The sequence below is a fragment of the Dendroctonus ponderosae genome, unplaced genomic scaffold (genome assembly GCF_020466585.1).
Source record: "Dendroctonus ponderosae isolate FM_Combo_2020 unplaced genomic scaffold, Dpon_F_20191213v2 Dpon_F_20191213_47, whole genome shotgun sequence".
Taxonomy (NCBI): Eukaryota; Metazoa; Arthropoda; class Insecta; order Coleoptera; family Curculionidae; genus Dendroctonus; species Dendroctonus ponderosae.
This window is the reverse complement of record NW_026018684.1, coordinates 22,108-48,379: the sequence shown is the minus strand read 5'-3', so window position 1 is coordinate 48,379 and position 26,272 is coordinate 22,108. Positions and strand designations below refer to the sequence as shown.

Sequence of the window (26,272 nt, the reverse complement as noted above, 5' to 3'; positions counted from 1 at the left end):
AAACAGTTGCTAAATTAGAAAATAATTTCGAATGAAACAACAGGATTTAGTGAATACTGCGCAATATAAATATGTTATATAATTTTTCCTTGGCGCTATTTATACTTTTTATTTATCAAAAAAAAAGAAGCTTGCGTTTTAGTTGCACTAATTACTATAAAGGCATGCTTAAAACTTTACCAAATAGAATGCAAAATGTACTTTGCCATTAAGATGATTAAGAAGATAACCAACCCTGTCCTGCGTTTATGTCCACAGAGTAATCTGGTGCAGAGCATTCGCTTTTTTTCCTTGCTGGAGATTCACTCCATATATCCAGCATGGAGCTAACGAGTCTGTTTGTGTTTACTTCATGTAAAATTTATGAGACCTTAGTTAGTGGCCACTGCAGTATATTCTTTGTCAGATACACAGTGTAATCAATAGATTACCCTGCCAGTTATTTAATTATTAGAATTTATCAGGAACTTTGTTCTCGATTTGATGTTGCAGCAACAACAATTGGCTGAAGGTGCGCTAACAACAAACGTGATTAATTGTTAATTTAATATACTAATACACTAGATTAATGTTTCATCTAGATATTTTGCCGAAAGCGAGTAAATATAATATTATCAAATTAAAGAATTTGAAAAACGATTATGAATTTTCTTTCGCGACTGATCAATATTCTACTACAATTTTTATCGATTGCCAGGAAAACTAATAACTATGAACCAGTCTTAAGTCTGTTTAATGTATCAGGCATTTCCATTTAAAGCTAAAAAGCGATTCGATTAAATCCACAGCTTACAAAACGATATTCACTGAGCCCAGCAAGTTCATTGCAGCGCACAAAGCCGGAACTTTAATTGAAATGGGAAATTTTCTGTTTGAAGCAATAAAGTTTTAGATAAATTCGCCGATCAACAAGAAAACATTTTCATAGTTAATATCGCAGAACTGTTTATTTGAAGGTAGTTGGAACTGAACTGTCTAAATAATCCGACGAAATTAAGGCCTAATTTCAGGTCCATTATTTCCCATCATAATTATGAACGCATGTGTCCATTTAATCAAATGATTTTAGATCGATTAGGTCCGGTGCCAAACGGTGTAGTAATTAATATGTTCGCAAAACCCGTGGGTTGTTGATCGGAGATTATAAAATTATCCGCGTGCATTTCCTGGTAATACAGCGAACCGGATGGCTTATATCTATCTATTTTTTAGTCGCATTAAAATTGTATAACGGTGCAGAATGCTGCACCTATATTTGAATAGTGCTATTATTGTCAATACGGTGTATGCATATATGATGGATAAAAATTTAAATGCCGGAGTTAATTAAACTGCCGATTGTTATATCTGTGTTATAATCTGACAGGCTGAAAAGGTTGATTAACTTAAAATGTTAAATATAATTTTTAAATTAAGGAAAATGTTTTAACATGACAAATGATCAATCTATAGTTTGGTGCATAGATGGAAATTTGCCCAAAGTATAAATAAGAACATTCCAAAAGACCTTAGTAGCATTTTGGAAACTTTGCGTGGGTATTATGAAAAGTTGTGTTTACTTCAGAAATGTTAAAAATTCGGACTTCCAGCTAGGTGCTAAGCAGATTACTAATGCTTTAGATTCCGCTATAAACACTTGAGATTCCAAAAATTTGAATTTGTTCCAAATGTTTTGTAAAATGAGGTTTTTTGTCGAATTGTTCACTAAAATTACGTACCTCCGGAGACAACAACAGCTCCATCCTTAAAATGCAGTTTTTGCTGTACTGCGAGTGATAAACAGAGTTTGAAAAATACTGATAAAATAAATAAAGTTAGAAAAAACCGGACAAAATTGACATTTTTTCATAAAAAATAATCAAAAAATTTCTTTTACTTAATGCACAGTAATATAGACATGTTATGTAGTATATAATAACGTAGTATGTACGGTCGTTCATACAGCGAAAACTACTTGTTTTGAGAATGAAAGTTATACGAAAGAGTGGACTATGCACCGAAAAAATCGTAAATGGCTACTTCTGCACATAATTTTGTTCAAATTTTGTACAGTGAAATTTTAATCATGTATTTTATATAAATAACCGTGAGAATATACAGAGCGATATTTCTCGCATAAGATGAATTTTATCTTCTTACCCTTTTTTCTGATGACCATTCCAGTTTCGATAATTATTTTTGAACTATTTGTGAACTGTCTTTAAGGATTTTAAAGTAATGTTTGCTTTTACCGTACAAAACGTTGCTTAGTTCTGTATACGATAAAGAGTAAGATATGCCTAAAATGTAAGTTAAATATCACAAAAACTTTGGAAGCTTTGAAATATAAAGTTCAGCACGCCGTGCTGGAAAATTAGATTTTTTTAAATCGTCAGACGATTATTGGAAGATAGGAGGATAAATATATCCTTCAAATAGGATTCTTTTGCGCAAAACCTGCATCAAAGTCGGACTGAAAATCCTCGACCAAACAAAGTAAAGAACTCATCGTAAATATTAAGTCCAAACTTTCGGTGTTTTCAAACATAGCGTTAAAATTTTTTGCAATTTTCTGTAATATGAATACATCTCCAACGATTCCAGTTAAATCATACGTTTATTCGTAATAGGAAAAATTGAAATATTTCGAAAATTTAAAATCCTAACACTTAACAATTATTTGGAAATATGCGTCCTAATGTTTTTTATGTCGCGTTTTCTGCTCAAATTTAAGAAATTGCTTCTTAAACAATAGTCCTATTATCTTTATAAAACAGTTCGGACCTCACTGGTCTATAACTCAAGATTCTCCTGGGCATGTTGATTACTTGCATGTTTTTATGCAAATTTGAGTCGGTTAGTTAGTTTGCTGTCTTGTTTGGAGTTAATAAAAAAAACTGTTTGGTCGGTTATCAAGTAGCTCAAATATCTGAAGTTCGAAACGCTTATAACTCGACTATAATTACTGTCGCCACCATCGGCTGTAAACCCCCATTTGCCGATCTGTATTTAATTAACCTTATTTCCATGTTACCGGTTTGCAGCCATTACGGCCAACTAATTATGCAAAATCATTACGGCGCCCAAAAATTGAAACTGATGATTTGATAGCATACATACAAGTTGGTTTGGCTAACATTATTTCCTATTTTAAATCTGATTCTCTAGCGATTAAATCTAGAAACGATTCAATTTACTAATCGGGATTAAACCACAAATGAAATCCAGTATTATTGCTTTGCTCTGTGGGTGTTAAATTCCCAATTATTTGGATCTAATTAGTTTGTTTTGGAATTGCACCCAATACGTACGCGATGTTGATTTGCAATCGTACATTCAGATCGCAAAAAGGGTGAATTTAATTAGATGTTCCTATTTAATGTAACCGCATGCAAAAAGCGAATTCAAAGGCTAGGGTCGAACGAGGTTTTATTTGGTACCTAAATCAGCCACATGACAAAATCAGGACCCAATTTCCAACGGCCAAAGGAAACGATGCCAGAAAATAAACGAGATAGCATAATATATACAGCGAGTTTCCGTTAATTTAATAATTAGCATGCCGGGTAAGCTTTCTGAAAGGAAAAGGGATGTTGAGTCAAAGGGGCGCTATACCGGAAGGCGACACATAGTCAAGTTTACGTGAAACCTGCAGAAAGCTGTCGCAGCCATAAACCGTAAAAAAACCGTTGGGAATTTAGGAGGTAAATTCGTTCATATTCTGCAAAATGCGACAGATTTTTCCACTTGGTTTGAGAACACAGCAGGGTTTGAAAACAATTAGGGCCATGAAATAAATAATGCGTTTATATCAATCACACTTGAATTATAACAGAGGTAAATTTGTGGCAGTTCATGAATACATTAAAAGTAAAATAAAATACCTAATTGATAACCGGAAAATGTATAATAGTAAGTGGAATAATTTACGGTTTGTATGCTTTTATTTATTGCCCCAATTCACCAAATTTCCAAATCGAATGCGGACAATTTATATTTTTTGCAACCAGTTGAAACAAATTACCTACATGATATTATATATAAGGGCATTTAAATAAATGGCATTCGGTTAATACTGTAATTGTTATTAAGTACAGTTATTAACAAATACCTGCTAGATACGGGGAAAAATGTTATAATTATAGTTATGCGTGTTTGCAAGAAATTTATTTCCATTTCCAGATACATTATACCCCATAAATTAAAACCGCACTATTAATATAATAGATGAAAATTGCGTCAATTATCACATGTATTCAATTTTTTTCTTCGGAATTTTTCTTCAGTTGTTCTCATTCTAAAGCATTTTTACTTTCAGTTTATTTAACGTTTGTTTCAATAGCTACCGCTATTAAAAATTAATGACAGTGAAATGTGACGTAAGAATATTGCATCCAACAGTCGAGATCAAATGCGAAAAAGGTGAAAACCGGTCAAATTTAATTTCGCAAAAAATATTTTTATCATATAAATATTTCCCAGTTACCCTTCTTTGTTTCCCATGGAACAACTACGATATTTATTTATTTCGGGATAATATAGAATATTCTCTGGCGTGTTTTTTCTCTATTATGTGTACCTAGAAGGCTTGTTATCAAATTTGGCTTGCTTTCCTTCTAGGATTTATACTAAAAAGCAATTGAAGAAAAATGAAAATCAGATTAAATTGAAAACATGTTACAAATCTGTGGTTTATATATCGTTATATATATTTAGTTAGAAGTTGATTTCTGCCAAATTACTTCTTTAAGAAGCTATCGATCTATCAGGAACAATCATGAACATTTGCAATGCTATTTTGTAATACTTAAGTAACAGTTATAAATGTTTGTATCTGTCAATATATATAGCACATATTAGTAAGTAATTTTTAGTTTTAATTAATTCCAAAGCACACTATTTGATTGAATATCGACAAGAATATTTAATGTTGCCGTGCAATTAAATCTTAGCGACAAATCACGAATCAGTGAAATCAGCCCAAAATTGAAAACCGTTATAAACAGCAACTGAAAAACTAAAATTTGCTGAAGGAAACTATAATTAAATTTCGCGTCGTTTAGCTTGACGCTTAGATTAGCTCTTCCTAATTGGATTTAGAAGCGACCTGGTTTTTTATTTATACATATAAATGATTTATATACTTTTAGTAAATATTTTAAGGCTTACATAATCATGTTCAACTACATATGAAGTATCTTCTGAGGTTCAGAAAATCACCTTTTGCCCGGAATCTCGTCTAACCAGATATTGAAATTTCAAAGCAAAGTAAAAGTTATTCATAACCTATTATTGAATTGTATAATTACAGATTAAAGCATTCCTACGGAAAATTAAATCACTCTACTTGTTTCCTGGGAACTAAAAGGTGTTTGTCATATAATGATTTTTTTCACAAGCAGAAATACATTTGCTCATTCCCACACTAATATGTGCCATTTATTTACTGAAATTCTCCAGATATTTTCCTCGGGTTTGATGTGGAAAAATCCTAAACAAAGTGTTTAAGCTGAATCCAAGAAGTAAACGTGTTCAATCAACAAACATGCACATTTACATAAAATTCTAAAAAATAAACGTGTCTTTATGAACTATGAGCTATTTAATTCTCAAAACACAAGCACAATTTTATATAACGTCCAAACTGCTTAAATATGAAAATTGCTTCATTGCTATCAGTCTCACATTAGCTGTTTCTCTTTGCTCTTTTCAGATATTTATGAAGCAATCGAAAACAGTGGTTTTTATTTATTTTTTATAACATGCATAAAACTCGGGAAGTCTTATCCTTCAGCTTCCAGACTGGCGCCTTTACAAGATTTACCTCGCGCAGAAAAAAATAAAATAAAACACGCTCTCGTGAAATGAAAAAAATAAACATATGTGTGTAATAATGCATCATATAAACAAACACAATAAAATACGTAGAAAAAAAGCAATTTATCTCAACGGTAACAGATAACATAAAGGGGGCTCTTCTCACCAGAGGAGCGAACAACAAGGGTTTTAGGAAATACGACTGTAATGTGTTTTTTCAGAGTGCTAATTAAATTTCACCCGTTTTTACTTTTTAGCGTTTTATTGCCATATTTGTATTTGCGGCGCGGCCACGTACACCGAGAATTGTGTTTTGCTGTTCGCAGTAAAAAAGCGAAAAATGCAGACTTTGGAAAAGAAATGTGTGTTTCAGTCCGCTAATGCACGATTTTAAATGCTGCAGCTAAATGTATTTAAAAAAAACGCTAACGCTATCTAAATAGTATCGCCATTACACACATTACTAATATTATCCTCATTAAATCTGTTAAATCCGCAGAACTAGTTCACGTGTGAGTCATTCCAATTATCTGGACAAATAATATATGGACTCTAGTTCCTTTTACTTTCGCAACAAGATAATTTTAATTCCCATTAGAGCATATACGCAATGCAGTATTTTCGACAGACCTTTATTTATGATGGTGGACTTACAATCACGATTAATTCTATTACGGTAGTTGTTGCTCTAATGAACAAAAAATACCATATAAAGGGTATCCAATTAAGCATTGCAACAGCCTTTTCCATACCAGAGCTGTTTAATCACTTCTTTGTCTATGTGAGAAAAAATTAATTTCGAACTTCTAGTTCGCGTGAGTAGAATGGAACATATGCTATAACCCACGCAGCATTTTGCTACGTTATCAAAACGAAATTTGTTTTCAATTAATTGTGTTCTTGTCGTTATTTCAACAGCTGCGGTGATTCATTTTTCGATTGAATTTCTGCTAAATATTTGTCACAGTAAAATTAATTAGTCTGCATAATTAAAAAGCCCTTATATTACTGCTCTGGAAAGCATCCCAAAACCGAAATGTATAGACAATTACTTAAAGGATATGAAGTATATCATTCGCTCGAGGTGCGTTAATGTATAATTAAATGGAAATTGTTTAATGAAAGTGGTGAGTTTCGGGCTTTCAGGCCGTCGTGGAAAAATATTTTTTCCGGGCAGCCTCAGAGGTGATGGGCTCAACGGAGAAATCACCGCTGAAGATGCAAGTCACTTGTGCTTGCGATGCGTCAGGAATAAATTCTCCAATTTCAAACAATGGCCTCGCTCATTTTTTTCTGAATACAGGAATTGAATAAAGTAAATTTACTGTAGTTCATCTTCAAAAGCGTATGTTTGCTTTAAGAGAGACTTTCCTCATTCTGCCAAATTATTCAGATCGATAGGCTGCGTGCTTATATTTGTTCATATTTACTAGTATTTAACTCAATTTTGCCTTTTTTGCATTCTCCTTTTCATCTGTTTAAGAAAATTATCGCCAGACTGACAAGTTCTTCTTTCAATTTATTCTCCTATTCCACCTCACTATCCAAACTTATAATCACAAAATCTATGCCATCTTGTTCTAATTCGTAAGCCTCACTTGCAATTTTCCGTGGTTTATTATCCTCTGCTCAGTTGGCAAATTTTTCAACTTAAATTAGTTTAGGTCATTTCGGTAGGGTTGTTTTTTTCCTTCACAAAGATCAGGAGACAAAACAGCTAAACTGTCTTTTTTTTCAAATGTACTTAAGTCATAGCATAAATGGAATGTTTTTTTCTTGGCGAAAATATATCGCCTTTGCTCAAACGCTTAATACCTAAATTAATTTATTTGCATTTTTCCAGTACACTTTCTCAGCCTTTTGCTGGTGGTATCGGCTGGTCAGCAGTACTTCCGAGTGCAGCCGCATGATACGAAAGTGCAAGAAGGAGGAGAAGCTATGTTGGAATGCGAAGTTGCCATGCTGGCTGGGGCTGTACAGTGGACGAAGGATGGCTTTGCACTTGGTAAGCATTGAGTGCTAATTTCTAAATAGTAAAATGATACTAAATTTATATCGGAGAAGAACTATCTTCAGAAGAACTAAGATGAAACTAAAAACACAGCTATGATTTCAATGAATGTAAAAATAAACATTCAGCAACAAATCAATGACATCAAAAGAAAGTCAGGTACCACTTTTTTTTCAAAATGTATATTTTTGGAAAATTCTTAAACACATTTAGAAATAAAAATCGTCGGAAAAATTATGGAGATTATTGAGATAGTAACGTGGTATTTCGGTTCCAGATCATATAATGACGAGGGTCTGGATAAATGTTTTGGGTGTTGGGTCGGGTGCCATATTTAGTGATTTCCAATTCGAAAACACTTAAGTAATTACGGTTCAGAGGTATCAATAAGACTTAGGGTACGAAATGGTCAATCTTAAAGGGTCAAGTGCAATGAGCCAGGAGCATCTATTCACTTTAGGTAATCCACTAAAAGCTCCTTTATTAGTCGCCTAATGATTACTGCCCTTAATGGACGTCGTGCAACTGTTAGCTCTTTAGCTCCCATTTCCCACGACCCATGGAAATCTCGTTCTAAAAAATCTAAACCTAACTCATTTTGGAGCAATCAGTTCGTTTCCTTTGATTTTAATTATTAATTATGTTTTGCCTAATTAACATTTCTAATTGCAATATTGAAATTAATGTAGAAAAAAAWCACAAACAGATTTAAGTAAATCCAAATGGGTAAAAAATTCTGAGTAACCGTTTTAAAGGAACAAAATGCAACATGCTGGGATTAAGAGATAATCCACGCTGGCGCAAAAAAGTCATTAATCCCATTGTGGATGGCCAGTTTAACATACATCGCTAAATCCCGATACTTTGCGACTTAGTCAAACGGCGGAGTTTTGAATGTGGTATTTTAAATTTTACATCGCAGATGTGATGCACACACAAAAACACGGACTAGACTACTGGGATAGAATAGAAGAAGACATCCAACACCGTCTCCGTTAAAGTCTGACAATATGGATTTTACAGTAATTGAAGTTTCTTCTAAATTATGTTGCAAGGATTAGAATAGAAATGCGCTCATATGGGCACTGAAAATAATGGACTAAACAAGTTTTCTGATATTGTTGTTGTGCTTTCCTCATTCGTCATTGCAAGTTGTACTAATACAAAACCTATAAAAAAAGATGCTATCCATAGTTTTCAGAAAACGGATTTCCAATTTTTCAAATGTCGGCACCATGAACTTAATCTACACACTCCGCTAGGTTGACATACATTGTTTCAGCCGAAAAACAAATGGATTTTATGAGACATCAAAATTACAACTATTACTCAGGCGAAATTACCTTCCCATTCCTCACCATTTAGATGTCCCATTTTAAACTGAACGCACAAATGTTCCTTCCTGAAGCCTCGTGGAAAACTCTTTTGTCCTCTGATTTCTTTCTTCCCCATTCTGACAGCGAATTTCAGCATAATGGTTTCGAAAAGATTATGGACAGAATGCACTGGCGAATGTTTGACAATAATGTTACAGATATATTGCCATTGTTATATGCATTAAATAGTTGCTCTATTAAACTCATTAAGATTAAAGTTGTTTGGAACTGACAATGGGAAGGTGAAATGAACGTTTTTATGTTGCTGCAAAAGGGTGATTTTCTGAATTTTACACTAAGTGTGCTGGAAAAGCTTCGATAAAAATAGTAGGTGTTTTAATAGAAACTCCAATTTTATAACTCGCAATAATACCTACGTATGTTGAACTGTAAGGAGGAAATATCATTGAAAATTTACTAGTTTTTTCAGTCATCTTCATTTATATAGTGTTTTACATTTGCTCAAATTACTGTATGACATTTTCCTCGTTTTCTTGTCAGAGCTCTAAAGGATCCTAATTATATACTTTCTTAAATCGAATTCTATTTAGACAAATGTTAAAATACTCGATATGCAAAATAACGTTATTAAACTTTGCCACTGAAACAAAGTAATAAATTCCGAGCATGAAAACGATTTATCGTATTATGACAAGAAAATTGAATAATGGCTCAATCGAGCGAATTACCTTAAGGTTAAAATATGTATTTCAAATCAGGCTCAAAACGGTGCTCCCGTATACAATAAAACTATTATTAATCGCACGGTTTCATTTAAATTAGAAAACAGTCCTCTATTTTGACTGAGCGTTTTTGAATATTATTATTGAAGTATAGTTTTTGGGGGATTTTTCATTTTATTTTCTTACTGTCTTGGTTGCATAACTCCCTCTGGATCTAAGGTCTGGTTTGTTTTACGAAAATATCGTATGTCATTTAGAAAAATGGATCTTAATTTTTAAATTACACTGAAAACGCCGATTGGTTCTTCCATAAGAAATAAAGAAAAATACGGTTCAAATTCAAAGAAAGAAAAAGATGCGATTCTCGCATTATCAAGTAAATGATGAAAGCTGCCAATGGGGGCCATTTATCTGAAACAGTCTGCGTAAGCAAACCTCGATCTTTAGATAGTGTCTTCCAAATTGCTTTCAACATTTACTCGTGTTTTGTTTCCAATGATTTCCCTGCAGATTAAAAGCATACCGCCTCCAAACCCGAATACTCCAGTGCAAATTTACCTAAAACACCCTTCATAATTCATGCGAGTGTCGTAATGCCCAAGGGTTTCAAACAGATTTAAAATCTTTTGCAGGTTTTTCGTCGGTCATCCCAGGATACCCCAGATACTCGGTTATTGGCGAACGTAGAAACGGGGTCTACAACTTGCGGATAAGCAACGCATCCCTTGAGGACGACGCTGAATATCAGTGCCAAGTTGGACCCTCCAAATTGAACAAGGCGATCAGGGCAAACGCCAGACTAACTGTATTTTGTAAGTGTTTATTTTTTACCACTTAATCCACTATATTTTCATCCAACATTAAAAAGCTTGCCAGTCACTGCAGGCGTTCGTTTCTAAAGTGAAACTCATAGAGAACTTAATTGCCATTGCCATACCAAATTTGCCATTAGCTAATCAATCTCTACCTGAACAATTTTAACAATTTTGAAAATATAAATATTTTGGCCTGGCCGGATTTTTGAAATACAAACCGCGTCCTGAGATTATAAACCAAGCCTGAGCGCGTTCTGTAAAAAAAAGAGTAAAGAAAATATGAAAAAGACATTCAGTCTTAATTTCAAAGTAATTTAAAAGTAATTCATAGACATTCCTATCCATAAACTACTTTACCTAAAAGTAATAATCTTGTGGCTGCAGCAATTTTCAGGTTTTTTTTATCAGAACGTTAGCAGTCGGTTGATCTTTCAAAATGTCTGCAAAAAGTCCACAAAACAGATTGTTAACCACTGAGTTTCCAAGAATGAAAGTACCCAAATGGAGCATAAAATACTTTGCTTGTTTGCATATATAGATTTTTTATTTATTTAGTATATTTATATTGAGCACCTCAATTCATAAATGACGTGTTTTAGAGGACTTAAAGTCTATCACGCATAAAATGTTCTCTAAACACGATACCGTTTTGTCTAATAAACCCATAAAGTTTAGAGTTTTCCAGATATATTACCATAAGGTTCAGAATTGATTTTTACGATATCTTAACTTACGTGATTTCATATAACGGAATTACCTACACAAAATGGCAAAAACATGTATTAATTTAAAGACACAACTATTGGGATGTAAAAGTAAAAATTTAATATGACATTAATATTCAAAATGCTTGTTTTATAGGATATTCATGTGTTTTATAGGATATTCATAGGATATTCATGACAATTTTATTTCACTTTATTTTGTCCAGTTACTCAAAGAATCATTCAAACTTCGTAAAAGCATTCAGTAGCACGTAATAGTTATACACATGCTTACATTTTGCCTTCACGTTTTCAAATGCAGAAGTAAAACCGTGGAAACATTGGGCTTTTTCAAAGCAATTTTATATATGGGTTTTCGCACTCCTACCACAAAAAACTCTATATCTATGAACCAAATGAGAAACGAAATATTAATTAATTTGTAAAAAATTAATAAGCATATTACAAACATGGAGAAAAAATCATTTTTATTACTTGATAGGATAAAAAAATGCCTCGTATTCTGCTTGAAAATTATTCACCTTGGCATTTAGGTTATTTTTCTTCTCGTTTCTGCCATATTAGGTAGCTTCCAATCGATTTTTTTTAATTTTAATTGACAGTGCAACGCTTGACGATTTTGCCTTTCACTTTTTCCAGCTTTCCATAAGAATTCTAATTGGATATTTGCATGTTCTCCATAAAATCGTAGCTGAATCGATTCTTGAATTTTTTATGCTTCAGTGTTTATTTGTTGTATAAATCATCAAATTGGATTAATTAATCAATAAACCATAAAAATATCTGCATTTTGCAAATCGACAATAGCCTGCAAATAGTACCCGTCAAATTCTATTGTTTATCTGATCTATACAGTGTGCGAATGTTGAATAATTTACAACCATTAATAACAAAAAGTTGAATGAAAATAATCCGGTACAGTATTGTTGATCAGTCTGAAAACCTGCAATTGACGCAACGTGCCTCCCATATTATTTTTTAAATTTACTAACTTAAATACATAAAATATATCAGAGTGATTTGCGCAATCGATCGACGCTATAATATGAACAAAAATATAATGCGGCACGACAAAATAAAACTGTTTCCATTTGCATTGTTCCGTTTTGACTGTATTTTTTTATAACGTAATACGGCGTACACCGTTTTTAACGAGGGTTGTTCAGAATTTTACAGTGTAATTTAAATGGATGACAGTTGCTGAAACCAGCGCACATATTAGTTTTTTTTATTTTGAGCGAATTACTTATTTAAACGCCGCCATGAATGCCGGAGTATTTTTCGGAATGGTGCTTGTGGAGAATGTTTAACAAGCACAAAGCCAAGTATAAATAACGCATACATGTTTGCAATTCCGCGGACGGATTATGGGTTAATGGAGCATGAAAATCCTTCGGTGGGCTTAGCGAATAAATGGATTATCTGCCATAACTTATTTTAATCAGCCATGAAATATGCCAATTATTAAAAATGTTCTTACTTAATAGCAAAGCTGTAGTAAGACATGCAGAAAAATACACTTGCTTTTCACAGTAAAATTCTATGAATTAAATACACACTTTGTGTTAAGCAAATTGATCCAAGGAAAACTCTAATGGGCTGCAAAACTAGCAAGACCCCAATTTCGGTGATTAGTGATATAAATAATAACTGCTTGAAAATAGTTAATTAGTAAAAAGAGACGGTAAATCTGAAATTTTCAAATGTAATAAAACCTGAACTTTCCTAAATGACTTCAGTTAATTTACAAGAGTTCAGAACCGTCAAGAATATTGGAATCTTGCTGATAGAATATTATTAATTAATCAAAAATGTTTAGCGACAGCCTTAATGCTTTTGATGAAATATTTAATGAAATGAAACTATTCGGTAAATAAGCAACAACCCTCTTGGTGGACATGTTATTTTCTTGCTCCTCAAGACCCAACTCAAGAATTACTTTGTTATCTAGAAAAACGCAAAAGTAAATTACCCACCGAACAAAAAGTTTAATTGAAACTTTTCAAATGAGATTTTACGTGAATAGAAAACAAATTCGAAAAACTTACAAAGTTTAAAGCACCCCGTGATACGAATTAGTTCCAGACCCAGGTTTCCTCATCGACCCTTTTTTGCCGTTGAAAAGACCCACGTGGCCGTCTTCGTAATTCGAAAAATTGCGCATTTATATGTAAGTAATATTATATATAAGTATTCTGCTGGTCCATTATTGGAACGCCTTTGAAGACCAGATTTCTGATTGATAAATTGTTTATACGCCTGTAAAGTATCTCTGCATTCACAAGTTGAAGTCAAATTAGCTCAACAACTCGTAGCAGCTGGAGTTTTTATTCGAAACAGGTTTAGCATTCAATATGAGAGTTTTTCCCTATTCTACTGCACTTTGCGTCTAATACCAAGCATTCCTTCGTCTATTGCTCATTAGCGCAACCAACAGCACTTAAGCTCAGATAGTACCTCCTGTCTCATTTATCATACTTTACGTCTAGCGCAACTTTAGCTGCACAATAATCTCCTCGACTACAATATCATGTTCTTAAACGCCAAATAATTACGAACACCTCACTAGACGATCGCGCAATAATTAATTCCCGAATCAATTCTGGAATCCGTTGCTGTTTCCGAGAAGATTACACATGTTCTACTACAGGCTACAAGTAACGAGACAGCTCGTAATACCTATGCAAAATTTAATCCCATTAAAAATGTTTGCAGGTGGAAATTTTCCAAGAAATTTGATTCGATGCTTAGACCGAAGTTGGAGGATTTCAAATAAAATAAGATCTGCAATTTATGTCTTTCGCAGGATGGTTTTAATTAATCATGTATGGGAAATTCGTGATCCATACTGTAGTTTCAGACTGTCGAGTGCTGTAAGGAAAAAAATATATTTTCTGAATGTTCTTCCTGTCATTGATCTGCACCTTAGATCTACGCGTAGCTAAGATGAAGCCAAGCGATAATACAGAAAAAACATCAGTTTGGTAACGTGAATGTCCCTCATTAGTATGGAAAAACTTGTTTTTCAAGCGTAAGTTCATTGGCAAAAAATATGTTTGGCTTCAGTTCTGAATCAAGATCAGACCAACTGTCTAATAATATTAGGGTATGCATGTTGTAAAAACGTTACGGATCTGCTGCCTCTTTCAACTATTAATGGATATGCAGATCAAACCAAATATGAGCGAAATATTGCAATCATTTGCCAGGTCAGCTTTAGTCCCTCATTTCCTTTCAGTACTGAATTTTTCTCAGTTTAGTTGCATTGACTCTAACTCTCAAGTGCTCCTTCGAAAATAAGTTTGCTTTTATTAGCACACGTATCATGCATGTTAAAGCATGTTAAGACTCCTTTGAGATGTCTTGTCCTCGCGGCAAATCGGAGTCCACACCATTGCATTCAAATGCGAAAAGTTTTCACTTAATTTCCACTTTCCAGTAAAAACTGAAATTGTATTCGGTCGCTTGCATGGTGGAGCCCCGGTCCTAATTCTCCCCTAGCATTATCCTCAGTCACGTTTTGAGGCAACTGCAATGTCACGGCGTCCACTTTATTAGCCATAACAACGGTCCAAATGTGACTCAAAACGCTAGCGGTTTCCTCTCCAGTCATTTTCTATTTTTGCCGAGAAACCCGCTGAATTTAAAGGCGATCAAGGCAATTGCAGGACACAACGTCCTCCCTGATGGCATTACGACTCGCCGAGATGCTGCCACTCTGCTAAATGAAAGAACTGAAAAATGATGTTGACCTTATTCCACCGGAAAATATATGTTTTATGACAACTTTGATATTTATTTATTGCGTTAGTTGTTACTAATGGTTTTCGTAATACTAACGTCACGTAACTCACGTTTAAAGCACTGGATCATATCAGCTTGCGAAAATGGAACAAACAATTAGCAGATAGTTGTAGCAGTAAGTCCAGCAACAATTTAAAATTGAAAAATGCATTGCGTTTGCCTCTGGAATTTTGGAAAATATCCAACCAAGCTGAATAAAACTCCCCACGGAAAAGTTTTTCACTTGCCAACAGTAGATACATAAATAGTAGCAAAGGAAAATTAATAATTCAAGTAAAAGTTACGTCGAATTCCATTTGAAGAAAGTTGTCAAACCAATTATACTTCCTTAGCAATATCTTGAGGCAAAGTTCTAAAGTAGCTGTTCAATGTTTAATCAGCTCGCTCGTCAAGCAACTTTACCGCAAATCAAAAGTGATTTCTTTTTACATTTTGTATTAAGCTTCGTTGCGTATGAGGAAGAGCGTCGTTACGATACTGTTGAATAATTGATACTGATCTGTCGTGTTTTTCTATTTTAAGGAATCTTGTGAGGCTGTGTATCCTTTACTTTGACCTTTTATTGATTATTTATTTAAAGCCTGTTGGCATACAACTCAATTCGAAAGTATCTCTTTGAGTTCTAAGAAAAATACTAGCTTATTATTTAATGGCATTCATACCCAAATAAATACACTTCAACGTCACGATTGGATGATTTTTTTTTAATTCACCTCAGTCTCGACAAAACCGGTAAAAATATCCAAAATTTAAATCTGCTTAGGAATGCATTTCAAAATTGCAATCAGTATTTTAATTTTAGTTCAACAACGTTGTAATTAAAAATATAATGAAAAGTCAAACTGAATAATCAATACCATTCGGTTCTGGAACTAAAACTGGAGTTGTTATGAAAGTCTGCTATAAATTACCCTCGAACTCTATATTCAACTTCAAATTTAGTTGTGAGCTCTACTGGGAAAATCATACATGTTTTATTCTATTTGCAGCAAGCCGTTATATTTGCAATGTTATATGAATATCAGTTAGAAACTCGAAATGTAGTTGATGATGATGGTGGGTGACGCAATATGTTTCGAGATATTTTCCTCTTTACATGAAATAAGTTGAACTTTGCTCAAAAAGGCAAACGCACATTTATAACAGCTATTTCTATATGTTGATGGCTCATACCTACCAAATAGGGAGTTTGACCAAGAATAAATCTATTGCATTTTAGCGAAATAAAAATTATTTCTCAGTTCTAATTAAAAATTACAAACAGGAAAACATGTTTCGGAAAATGTTTTAATTTCACAACGTAGAATTTATGATTGAAAAAGATGGGATGGTCGAAGTAGCTAGTAGTAAGAAGAGTTTGCTTAAATGATGAATCGACGGAAATCTACCTCAGTTACCTTCATATTCATAATCACTCAAAAAATAACCAATTAGTGTTGATGATGTATTGATCTAAAAGCTAAACAGTGAAATAGAAAACGTTGCTTTGCGATTGTTTCGAAATTCAATATTGGCTTTGAGTCTTTTCCAAACGTTTACTACCAATTTATTAAAAAGAGTAATTTTGCATGGAAATCATATTAAAAATTTAATGGAACTTTCATTCATCTATAGAGCAGGTATTTATGGCTAACTTCCAGTATAATTTGTTCAGAGTTGGGTTTCTCCAAAGCGCCTAAGGAAATTGAAAAGAACGCTTTCTTTATTTCCGCCTTAGCTAAACCCATTTCAAAATTAAAAGCGGCCTTTAACCGAATTTCATGTTTGGACAGAAAATCACCTACATTTTATTACTCTGCAGGAATTTCTGGGCTTGATCATGTTTGTTTTGTTTGATTTGCGTCAAAATATCACAATTAAATTTGATAAGAGATCATATAAACTGCATAACAAAATCAAAGTAACTGACAAATCTGCACTAATTTTGATACTGGATCAATTTTGACTGCTTAGAGCGAATTAAGTTATGTTTTCTTTTTCAGTTAGTGTGTCCTTTTGCAAAAAGGTAGACCTCTTATATCAAAAAACGTTTTTCAATTGTTCGCTCGCACTTTTTGGCCTTGCTCTGATATTTTTCATTTCAACTCATTTTCAAAATCTAGGATTTATGCTGAAACTAAAACTTCACAGTGGACTTGAGAAAATGATAATTCAATATACCGGGTTGCATGAATGAACGAAATATTTGAAAGTAAACTTCACTTAGTTGAAAATCTTCAAGAATCACATATTTCGAAGCCAATTATTATTTAGGTAATTTTCTGTGCAACCATCTATACCGAATCTTGGTCTTGAATCGTCCATGAAGTTTAAGCTTCAACATCAGCTCAAGATCGTGAAGCTCGGACCAAGAGGAGAAAAGTTATCCCTGCAGGACCAAATGGTTGATTTTTTGAGACCACCCTGTAAAGAGAAAGAATTGGCCGCAAAAATAAAACTTTTGCATTCGTTTAATTGCCGCCCTGTAAAAATTGATCTAAGGTGCTTAATTTTTGCCAAAACATTAATCAACAAATGGGGCTTACTAACGCTTCAAACAGAAACCAAATCGCTCTAGGCAATCAGAATTTATCCGTTTCAAACTCAGGGAAAATTCGCCTGTGTATGGTTAATTTTGTTGAGCAGTTTATAAACACAAAGTCATCTGTAGAACATGCTGCATATTACGCGTATAAATATTTTGTTACTCCTTATATTAAAAGAAATTTTAATTAATACCAAATGCAAGGCAGTTTGTCAACAGTTATTGATGCTGACGCCGTTTCGAATGTATTTTGCATTTTTCATCAAACCTTGCGCGTAATATTAATTATTTCGTTCGCTGACTTCCTAACTAATAACGCCAGACACCATTTAATATTACGTCGAGGTAGCTGAGCTCGAAAGTTGCTGTATCTGAAGCTAGAAAATTGAGTTTCGGTACTTCGAAAAGGATACGTAATAGACGGAAAACGGTTTTGCAGTTTGTTACTTGCACCACTTCCTAATTTGATTGTGGATTTTATAAAAAAATACTGGAATGCAACTACACAACTGTGTTAACTAGGCAAAGAGTGGCATGACGTTAATAGTTTACTACTTAATTAATTAGGGTATTAAAGTCGCGAAAAGCAAAATAACAGCAGGGATCTTTTGTGTTCATTCTAATTAAATTAAATAGGGCGACAAGTCAAGGTGGGTGGAAAATCCGATAATTAGTCAATATTTGCATTAATGTATTTCTTATATTGGAGTTCGAAAATTAATCCAATTGATTATCAGTATAGGTTTTATTCCATTCCAGACATGCCTACGCGATGTCCCAAATGTATTATTTTGCAAGCTGCACACTTAATCGATTTTCTATGTTACTTTAATACAAAACCTCCGTAATTTATTTACAGGACTTTTCTAATCTTGACAGCCGAAATAAATTCTAAGTTAAAATTTACCGAGCGTGCAAAAATAATTTATATCCACCGAAACGTATAAATTCTCCGAACAAGTATTCCCTTATTCCCATTGCTGAAGATGCTGCGAAATGATTCTTGGATGTTAATAATTGTCCAGAGAAAAACCCTTTCATTTGCTTTTCCTTACTTTACATCTCCCGTTCCGGCGCTGACTTTTTACATGAGAACGGAACAATAAAAGCAAAAAGTGTTTATACTAGTCGTGACAATGCTTTTTCTGAAAATCAATACCCGCTTTTGCTCTCTAATAGAGGAGGTTTTAGAAAGCTGTAACTTTTGGACTGGCAATTAATTTGCGGATGAAAATGAACTGAGCATATTGAAATAAATATCGATTATATTTTGGCACTTTCCTATTCAGTCGACCGATGAACTGAATAAATTATTTATTAGCTTCCACATCAGACATCGTTATTCCTACGTACTAGTTTGGTACATTCTTGGCCAGACCACAGACAATCCAATTCAAGCATGTAAGTAGACCGATGGCTTTTGTGACGAATATACGATAAGTCCGTCCCATAAGTGAAGCTTTAGAGCATAGCTCGCAATACATTTAAACTTTAATTGTTATCCCAAAGTTTTAGATTAACTTTCGCATTTACCTACACAATTAGGATCGCATTTCCAACTGAACCGAAAGGATATATTACTTAGGCAGAACACCTCTGCATAATTGGCCTCTTAGCCTACCTTAGATAAATTAAGCTTCTCAACTGCAAACTAAATACAAAATATGCCCTATTCGTATGTATCAAGCTCTAAGATGTCAGAACCCCCGAATATCATGACAAATACTATTAGTTTCCCCTAACAATATGTATTTTCTAAGCTTACTTCGAAATATATACATCTCTGCGAAGTAATTCTGACTAATTTCCCCGTCTCGGCAGATGAGTTTCGGAACTAATTCTGAGACAAGTGGCTTGAGTTTCTATTGCTTTTTTTCGCCTTTGTCTGTTTCCGTACCCTATTTTCTGAAATAATACTCTTAGAGTACAAGAGAATTCCACTCAGCCGCGCTATATTCCCGAATATTTTAGGCTTGTTATTCCAAGAGCGCTGGAAGTCGATCTGTAGTAATTAGTGTTTTCTTTTTTCTCTAAAACAACACCGAATGAAATGAAATTCACCCAGCTGTGCTTAATCGCCTAATTAATTAAATCAAATATTGACCAGTTTGATGGATGTTAGAAAATGTTGAATTGCTGATAGTTTTTCTGAGTTTCAAATTAGCATCTTTTCGTATTTAAACCATTTTTAGAAGTCAGAGTCGTTATGAAAGTAATAATATCTCGACATTATCTATGTGGAAGTGTAAGCAGGAAGTAAGGAAATCCCATTGGTTCAATTCATTGAAACATGCAATTTGATATTAAAATGAAAACTTGATGTCCGTATAAAATGTTTGTGAAAAATTATCCTAATTTTTAAGCCAATTGAAAGTTTGAAACTAATACAATTTTCTTGTCGCGGTCGTCGCTTCTAACTGAAACTTCTTCCATTATTGCTATTCGGTTTTTATTTTAGTGGCGTAAATAATGTGGAGCTAATTACCACCATATATTTCCCCAATCTTGGTAATTTCTACACCCGTCAAGTCACGGAATGCTCATTAAGCATTTCAGCCAAGAGCAAACAGAGAAAAAAGAGGCAATTTACAATGTGTTGCGTGACCCATTTCGAATTGGGGAGACCAAACTCATTTTCGTGTGGTTAAATGTTCCAAGGGTTATGATTTAGTCATTCCCTTCTAGAAGACAATTAGAAGGAAGCAATTTCAGGCGGGCAATTCCATATAATTAGATAGAAAAGCTAAAGTGAAGACAGAACTCGAACAATACAACGCTAATAGTGAATTTTTATTTAATTGAGGCAATTATTATAAAACGTGTGTGTTTTTTGCTACTTTCAATTACAAAAATTGGCTCATTGCTATCTGGAATATATTACAGCTTGTACACAGTTCTTGTGAGCATATTGGAAAATAAAATTAGTCGTATTTTATCACATACTAAATAAGTAAAAGAGTCTTACTACATGTTGGCTTTTTGATTTCCGTTGTGTTTAGAAAATTTGAGAAATTTCCCCATTGCAAATGCATGTTACTAAATCTTTTCAGCTTTCCAGTTCCAGTCCAGCATTATTATTTATATTCCGTGCTTTTAATACCCTCGTCGACTTTCCTGTTCCTGGAATAGCTCATTCAAAACTTGTTTAAATGCAAATCTGTATACCTATTTAGTTGCTAATAATATATGAATTTACAAACGTTCAAGGGTTTCCTTTCATTAATAGAATAAAATCCCTCCCTCTTAAATGCATATTGTTTAGCAACATCACTTCAGACCGCTTCGCCTAAGTACCAACAGTTTGTATTTCAACTATTAATGCGCTGTTTGATATTAGTGAGAGCCGATTTCAATCTGCTTTATTTACGTCCACTTTAGTTAAGGAGAACATACGCCAAGTGTTCCTGAGGAAGTTATTGAAACATTGGCGTAACACGTTTTCATTGGATTGAGAACTGATAAACTTTAACAGTAGAAGGTCTTCTATTCTAATTAAGTTGAAGCATTTGAATGATCGACTGATATTTTTTTGATCAAAACATCATAAAAGCGATGTTTTGATTGAGAAAAAACGTCATTTTCCATTATTTTTCTTCGTATGAGTTCGAAATGAAAAAAGCTTTTGTATAGAAAATAAAGAAAAAACCATGCTAAGAAACTCAAAATGTTATTTTAAACGGTAACAATATAGGTAGATCATAATTATTTTCGTGCTCCTTAGATATACATCTGCTAAAGCCTTACAGAAAGTCCCAAAGCTTTTCTATCTGAAGGAAATATATTGTCTGACGAATCACATATATCAACATCGAGCAGAGTAGGAAGGTGCTTATAGAAAATGCCTAAGAATCGATGGACATTTATTTTTTTACAAAATAGGGAATTTTTAACTTGATGATGTAGAACGATAATTTTTTATGCTCAAATGCAAACGATTCTTCATCAAAAGATTTAAAAAGTTTAATTCAATCAAAATAAAGTGGAACTTTTTGATGACATGAACACCATATACGTTCTGATTTCATAAAATTGCTTGTTTTGAAAAATACTAAAAGAAATTTGAAGACTACCCTCAAGGAGGGAGAGAAAAAATGAATTTGCTAAGCTCATATACAACTTTATAAATTTTAAACAAATCCCATATGGCTATATCCTATATTGGCTCAAGTTTTTGCTGAGAAAGTCCTAAATTTACGTTTAATTTATTATGAAATAAACCTAGTCACTTACGCAATTCGTGTAATTGAAATAATTAAATCAGTTCTAAATCATTTATAACTTTCTACCTTTCAACATTTGGCAATAAATTATTAAAATGTATGCATACAATCTGCTGGTTATGTGTTTAAAAGATACCGTTGGTTATTAATTCTGTATATCTTATCTTCTACTTATCTGACAGCGAAGTAATGCTGCCTTTCTCGTAATCGCAACACATAATTCACTTGAAACTCATCTTTTATTCAAATTAGCTGTCATACTAATTATTAAATTATGACAGTTTTTATCTAAACTGCTTACATATAGGTAACATAAATGTGTGAAGGTGATTCGAAAGATCAAGACAAATGTTAGAATTGATGCACGAGATCTTTAAATTATTTGGCATTGTCTAATGCAAAGTGTAGTGAATCTAGTTTTCCTAGTTTTCCTTATGCGGGCATGGTGTCTACGTAATTTTATACCCCAATTAAACTGGAGGAAATTAAAGACTAATTACAAATTGGAAAAATGCTAGTCAGCAGGTTTCTTTCACCATCACACAATGCACGACAATAGCAAAGAATCGCGTGGACTTGCCAAGCAGAAATCCTCAGCCTTTAGGTTTCTGTTGCTCAAATATTGTCATCAATTAGTTTCGCCTGGATGTGTGGCTTTTGTTTGATTTGTAAGGTGTACGAAATATTCTATACCATTTAATGCAAGGTTCCCTTGCCATGGATTAAAAACACGGCAAAATATATGTTGGGTTGCAAATTGTAATATTAACTAGTTACTTCCTGATCAACATTTTCGTGCCCAATTGAGATATAAGCAGTCAGAATGTATTTGGAAGAGCATTAATCCAGAAGTATGTTCCTAGTAAATATTATTATAGAAATAACATTTTCCTTTGGGAACACGTAGAAAGAAAGCAACTTCAAAGAACAATTTTGTTCCATTTAAAACTGGGATACATTCAACACACGCTTATTGAGCTGATGTTAAAAAAGTGATTGCTGATTTCTGCATTTTAAATAATGCATAAGGAACTTAAAGTGGCTTTTTGCAATGCTCGTGACGCTGCAAATTTTAAATTTATTAACTTTCAGTTTTTATGTGACTTAGGTATCAAGCTACAATCTCAAGCTTTGGGCTAATAATCCAAACATTTTACACTTTAATGTGGAAGTCATGTTTGGGCCTTTCAACCGCCATGTTGAACCCTATTTAATAGGCCTAAAATTAACTTTTATTGCTACATTGGCCGAGTTTTCACATGCTTATAAGGGTCAAGCAAAACCGAGCTTAAATCAGTTCAGGTAATTTGAAAACCGAGAATCTAAATTGAAACACCACGACCGTTCTAACGAGGTAAAAAGTATGCAAAATACATCTATATAATGTTCCGCAAATTAATTGAAGTCGTGCAGTTGTTAAAACCGACCCTAATTTTTCTGCTCTTTGTCCTTTTGGCGTCGCGTCAGGGCAGAGCACAAATTGAAATCGCCATTAGTGTCCTGTGTCCACTCGGCCGCCTTAATTAGGATGGGTCACTGCCATTCCCATATAAAACCTGTTCGCTCTTTAATGCGAGTATAATTGATCGAATTAGCACTGAAGAATATGTCGGAGCCTTCAAATATTTGGAGGTAATTGATGGCCAAGCCAGACGACAAAATTGATTCATCAAATTATTTTATTCATTATTATTAGGCGATTAACATGAAATATAATTCAGCACATATAAATTCCCTTCATTCTGCTTATTTTAATTTAATATGGAATTGCGTCGCTTGAGCACTACTGCATGTGGAAATTAACAGATCATCGCTGCGCTGTTGAAAATTGTAAATTACTTCATAACTTTCCATGTTATGGATCATTCGAATTGTAGTAATACTTTAGCAAAACGTTATGTGAAACTTGAGATTTGTCTTTCCATTTAAATATAATAGGGGTAATTCAACAAAAAAATTGAATAGGAATAAACGACTTGTGGGATCTACTTATGTCATATTCAAAAATCACATTTACTTACACTGTGATTCTCTTCTAAATCAGCACAAACAAATGACGACAAACAATAAATTCTGAATTCTTTCACATTTTTTTTTAATAGTTTACTGTAGTTTCACAGTCAAACTTTTTCGATTGTAATCTTCATCAAAAAATAAGTTAATGCATGAATCAGTTTAACGAGCCTTTATTGACATATTAAGTTATAGTCCTGTTTCTCATTTTGCCCATCACTATTCTGTTCGATTTTTTTTATGAAAAAGCCCTATTAACACCCATAATTTTTTGGCGCTTAGACAAAAGAAAGACTAAATTATATAATCGCAATTCCCCAAATTAACCAACTTTTGTTTAATGTGATATGTCTGTGCCAATATTCAAAGGCAAAAACAGCCGTATGGTATATAAAGCGATTGTTTATTAAACATGTGGAAATGATTAAACAATAATAGCCGAAATAACCAATTAATTCAAACCGCGGATTTTGAGAAAAAAATGGTTCAAAATTAAATTAATATTAATTATAGTGCGCAACCACTATGATTTGTTTTCTATACATTATTCACTATTGAATTACAATAGGTAATTCCTAATTACTCATTTAAGCTCAAACGCACTGAAATGAAACAATGTAATATTCGAATGATAAATATTCCCATAATAAATGACTGATGTTAATATGAACTGCTGAGTAACCAAAATTCAGTTTCTGTAGCAAAACGAAATGTGACTGGTCAAGAAAATCTTCAAAAGAATCAAGTCTTTCAAAAATCATCCAAAATTAATGGAAAACTGATGAATGAGTGAAAGTCACCAATTAGGCATTTTAAAACTGTAAATAAAAAGCACAGAGCATAGAGAGTGATTTAGAATACCGCGATACGAACAGCTCGACAGCGTCCCTTGATCGATCGTTCGAATGTGTATATGCAAATATATTAATGGATCCGAGCGATCAGGCCATAATTACCCCAATATTTTAAAAAGCCGTACGAAGAAGTTTCCGGCAAACATTTCCCAGAGAAATTTCGAATGTTTTTGATAACGCGCTTTTGTTTTGCAACGAACCCTGGCGGCAGAGGCAATATTTTCCCGTCACTTTTTGATTTGTTTTCCCTTTTTGCCATAAATTCATAGGGCATGATTTACCCGCACAAGATATGATTAAAAACTCTTATCTGTAATTTTTCATTTTTTCTTTCTGTTGCTAAACTTTGTGGAGTTTTAGAAGTTTTTTATGAATTATTTTCCGCCAGCTAAACGCTAAACAAACGCGGATTATGAGAAAAGTTTCACAATTCCCAGTCTGCTAAGGGCTAACATAATATTTACGTTCTGTTTTATTTTTAACTGTATCACGTCTATATTAGAAAACCCCGCTTTACCAAAACAGTAGCTAGGCCGTAATTTTTTACAGCAAAACACACGAAAACTTTTAAAATGTAGATACTAAACAAATGCAATTGGTTTCTCTCAAAACATCAATTTCGCTTTTAGCAGATTTCAAACATAATTCACAAAATTCACTTAATTGATTGGCTTAATATTTGGTCAGAGTGGTTTCTTTCATATGCAAAATATGTGAAACATTTGCACTTCCTAAAATTTGCCAAATTATTCCTGTTAATTTACTCGAAAATTTGAACGAAAAATAACTTATATTTTCTCTGTCATCATTTACCCTTACAACTTTGTCCCAGTATTCCCTCATTTTCGCTGTAAGCATGTCTGGAAAACGAAATTTTAACCCCTTTTGTTAATTGTTCGTTACAACCCAATTTCTATCTCCAGCTTATCAAAAGCATTCACGTTCCATCTCAGGATCAATTTTCTGATGTAAAATACCGCTTAAAGAAGGAAAGTAATTATATTGTTAACTAAAATCCGATCAATAAATACGTGATCAGCTAATTGTAAATCAGTATCAGACGGACAAACACATTACAAATTCTAGACAGCGCATCGTAAGACAAGAAAATAAAAATAAAATATTTCAACGGGAAACAACCATTAATTCATCGCAAGTTTGTTAAATGGAACGCAATGAATTAAGAGGAAGCCTTTCCCTGTCAGCTCAAAACTCATTACTTTAATCAGTCTATTAGACCTTTCATAAAGCAAAATTAAATTTGTTAAATTGTGAACTCCAACTTCGCGAAGAAACTTCTTGTCAACAAAGAAAGGAATTATTAATATCAAAATTCAGACGTCCGCAAATATTTACTTCGATATTTAATTTCAAACTTTCAAAGATTAATAGCAAAGTCTTCCTGCGTTTGCAAACGAAAATGTGCAAGAGTAAATGACGAATACATTTGT

At 33.3% G+C, this 26,272-nt stretch overlaps 1 protein-coding gene across 1 annotated transcript in view; it reads left to right on the top strand.

Annotated features, from left to right (window-relative positions):
- The window catches only part of LOC109542848 (nephrin), a 72,017-nt gene that overhangs the window by 24,763 nt on the left and 20,982 nt on the right, over positions 1–26,272 (top strand). Inside the window, exons 2-3 of the mRNA XM_019912284.2 lie at positions 7,640–7,801; positions 10,499–10,678. Of these exons, the coding sequence (XP_019767843.2) occupies positions 7,640–7,801; positions 10,499–10,678 (342 nt within the window). The remainder of the gene's footprint in view (positions 1–7,639; positions 7,802–10,498; positions 10,679–26,272) is intronic.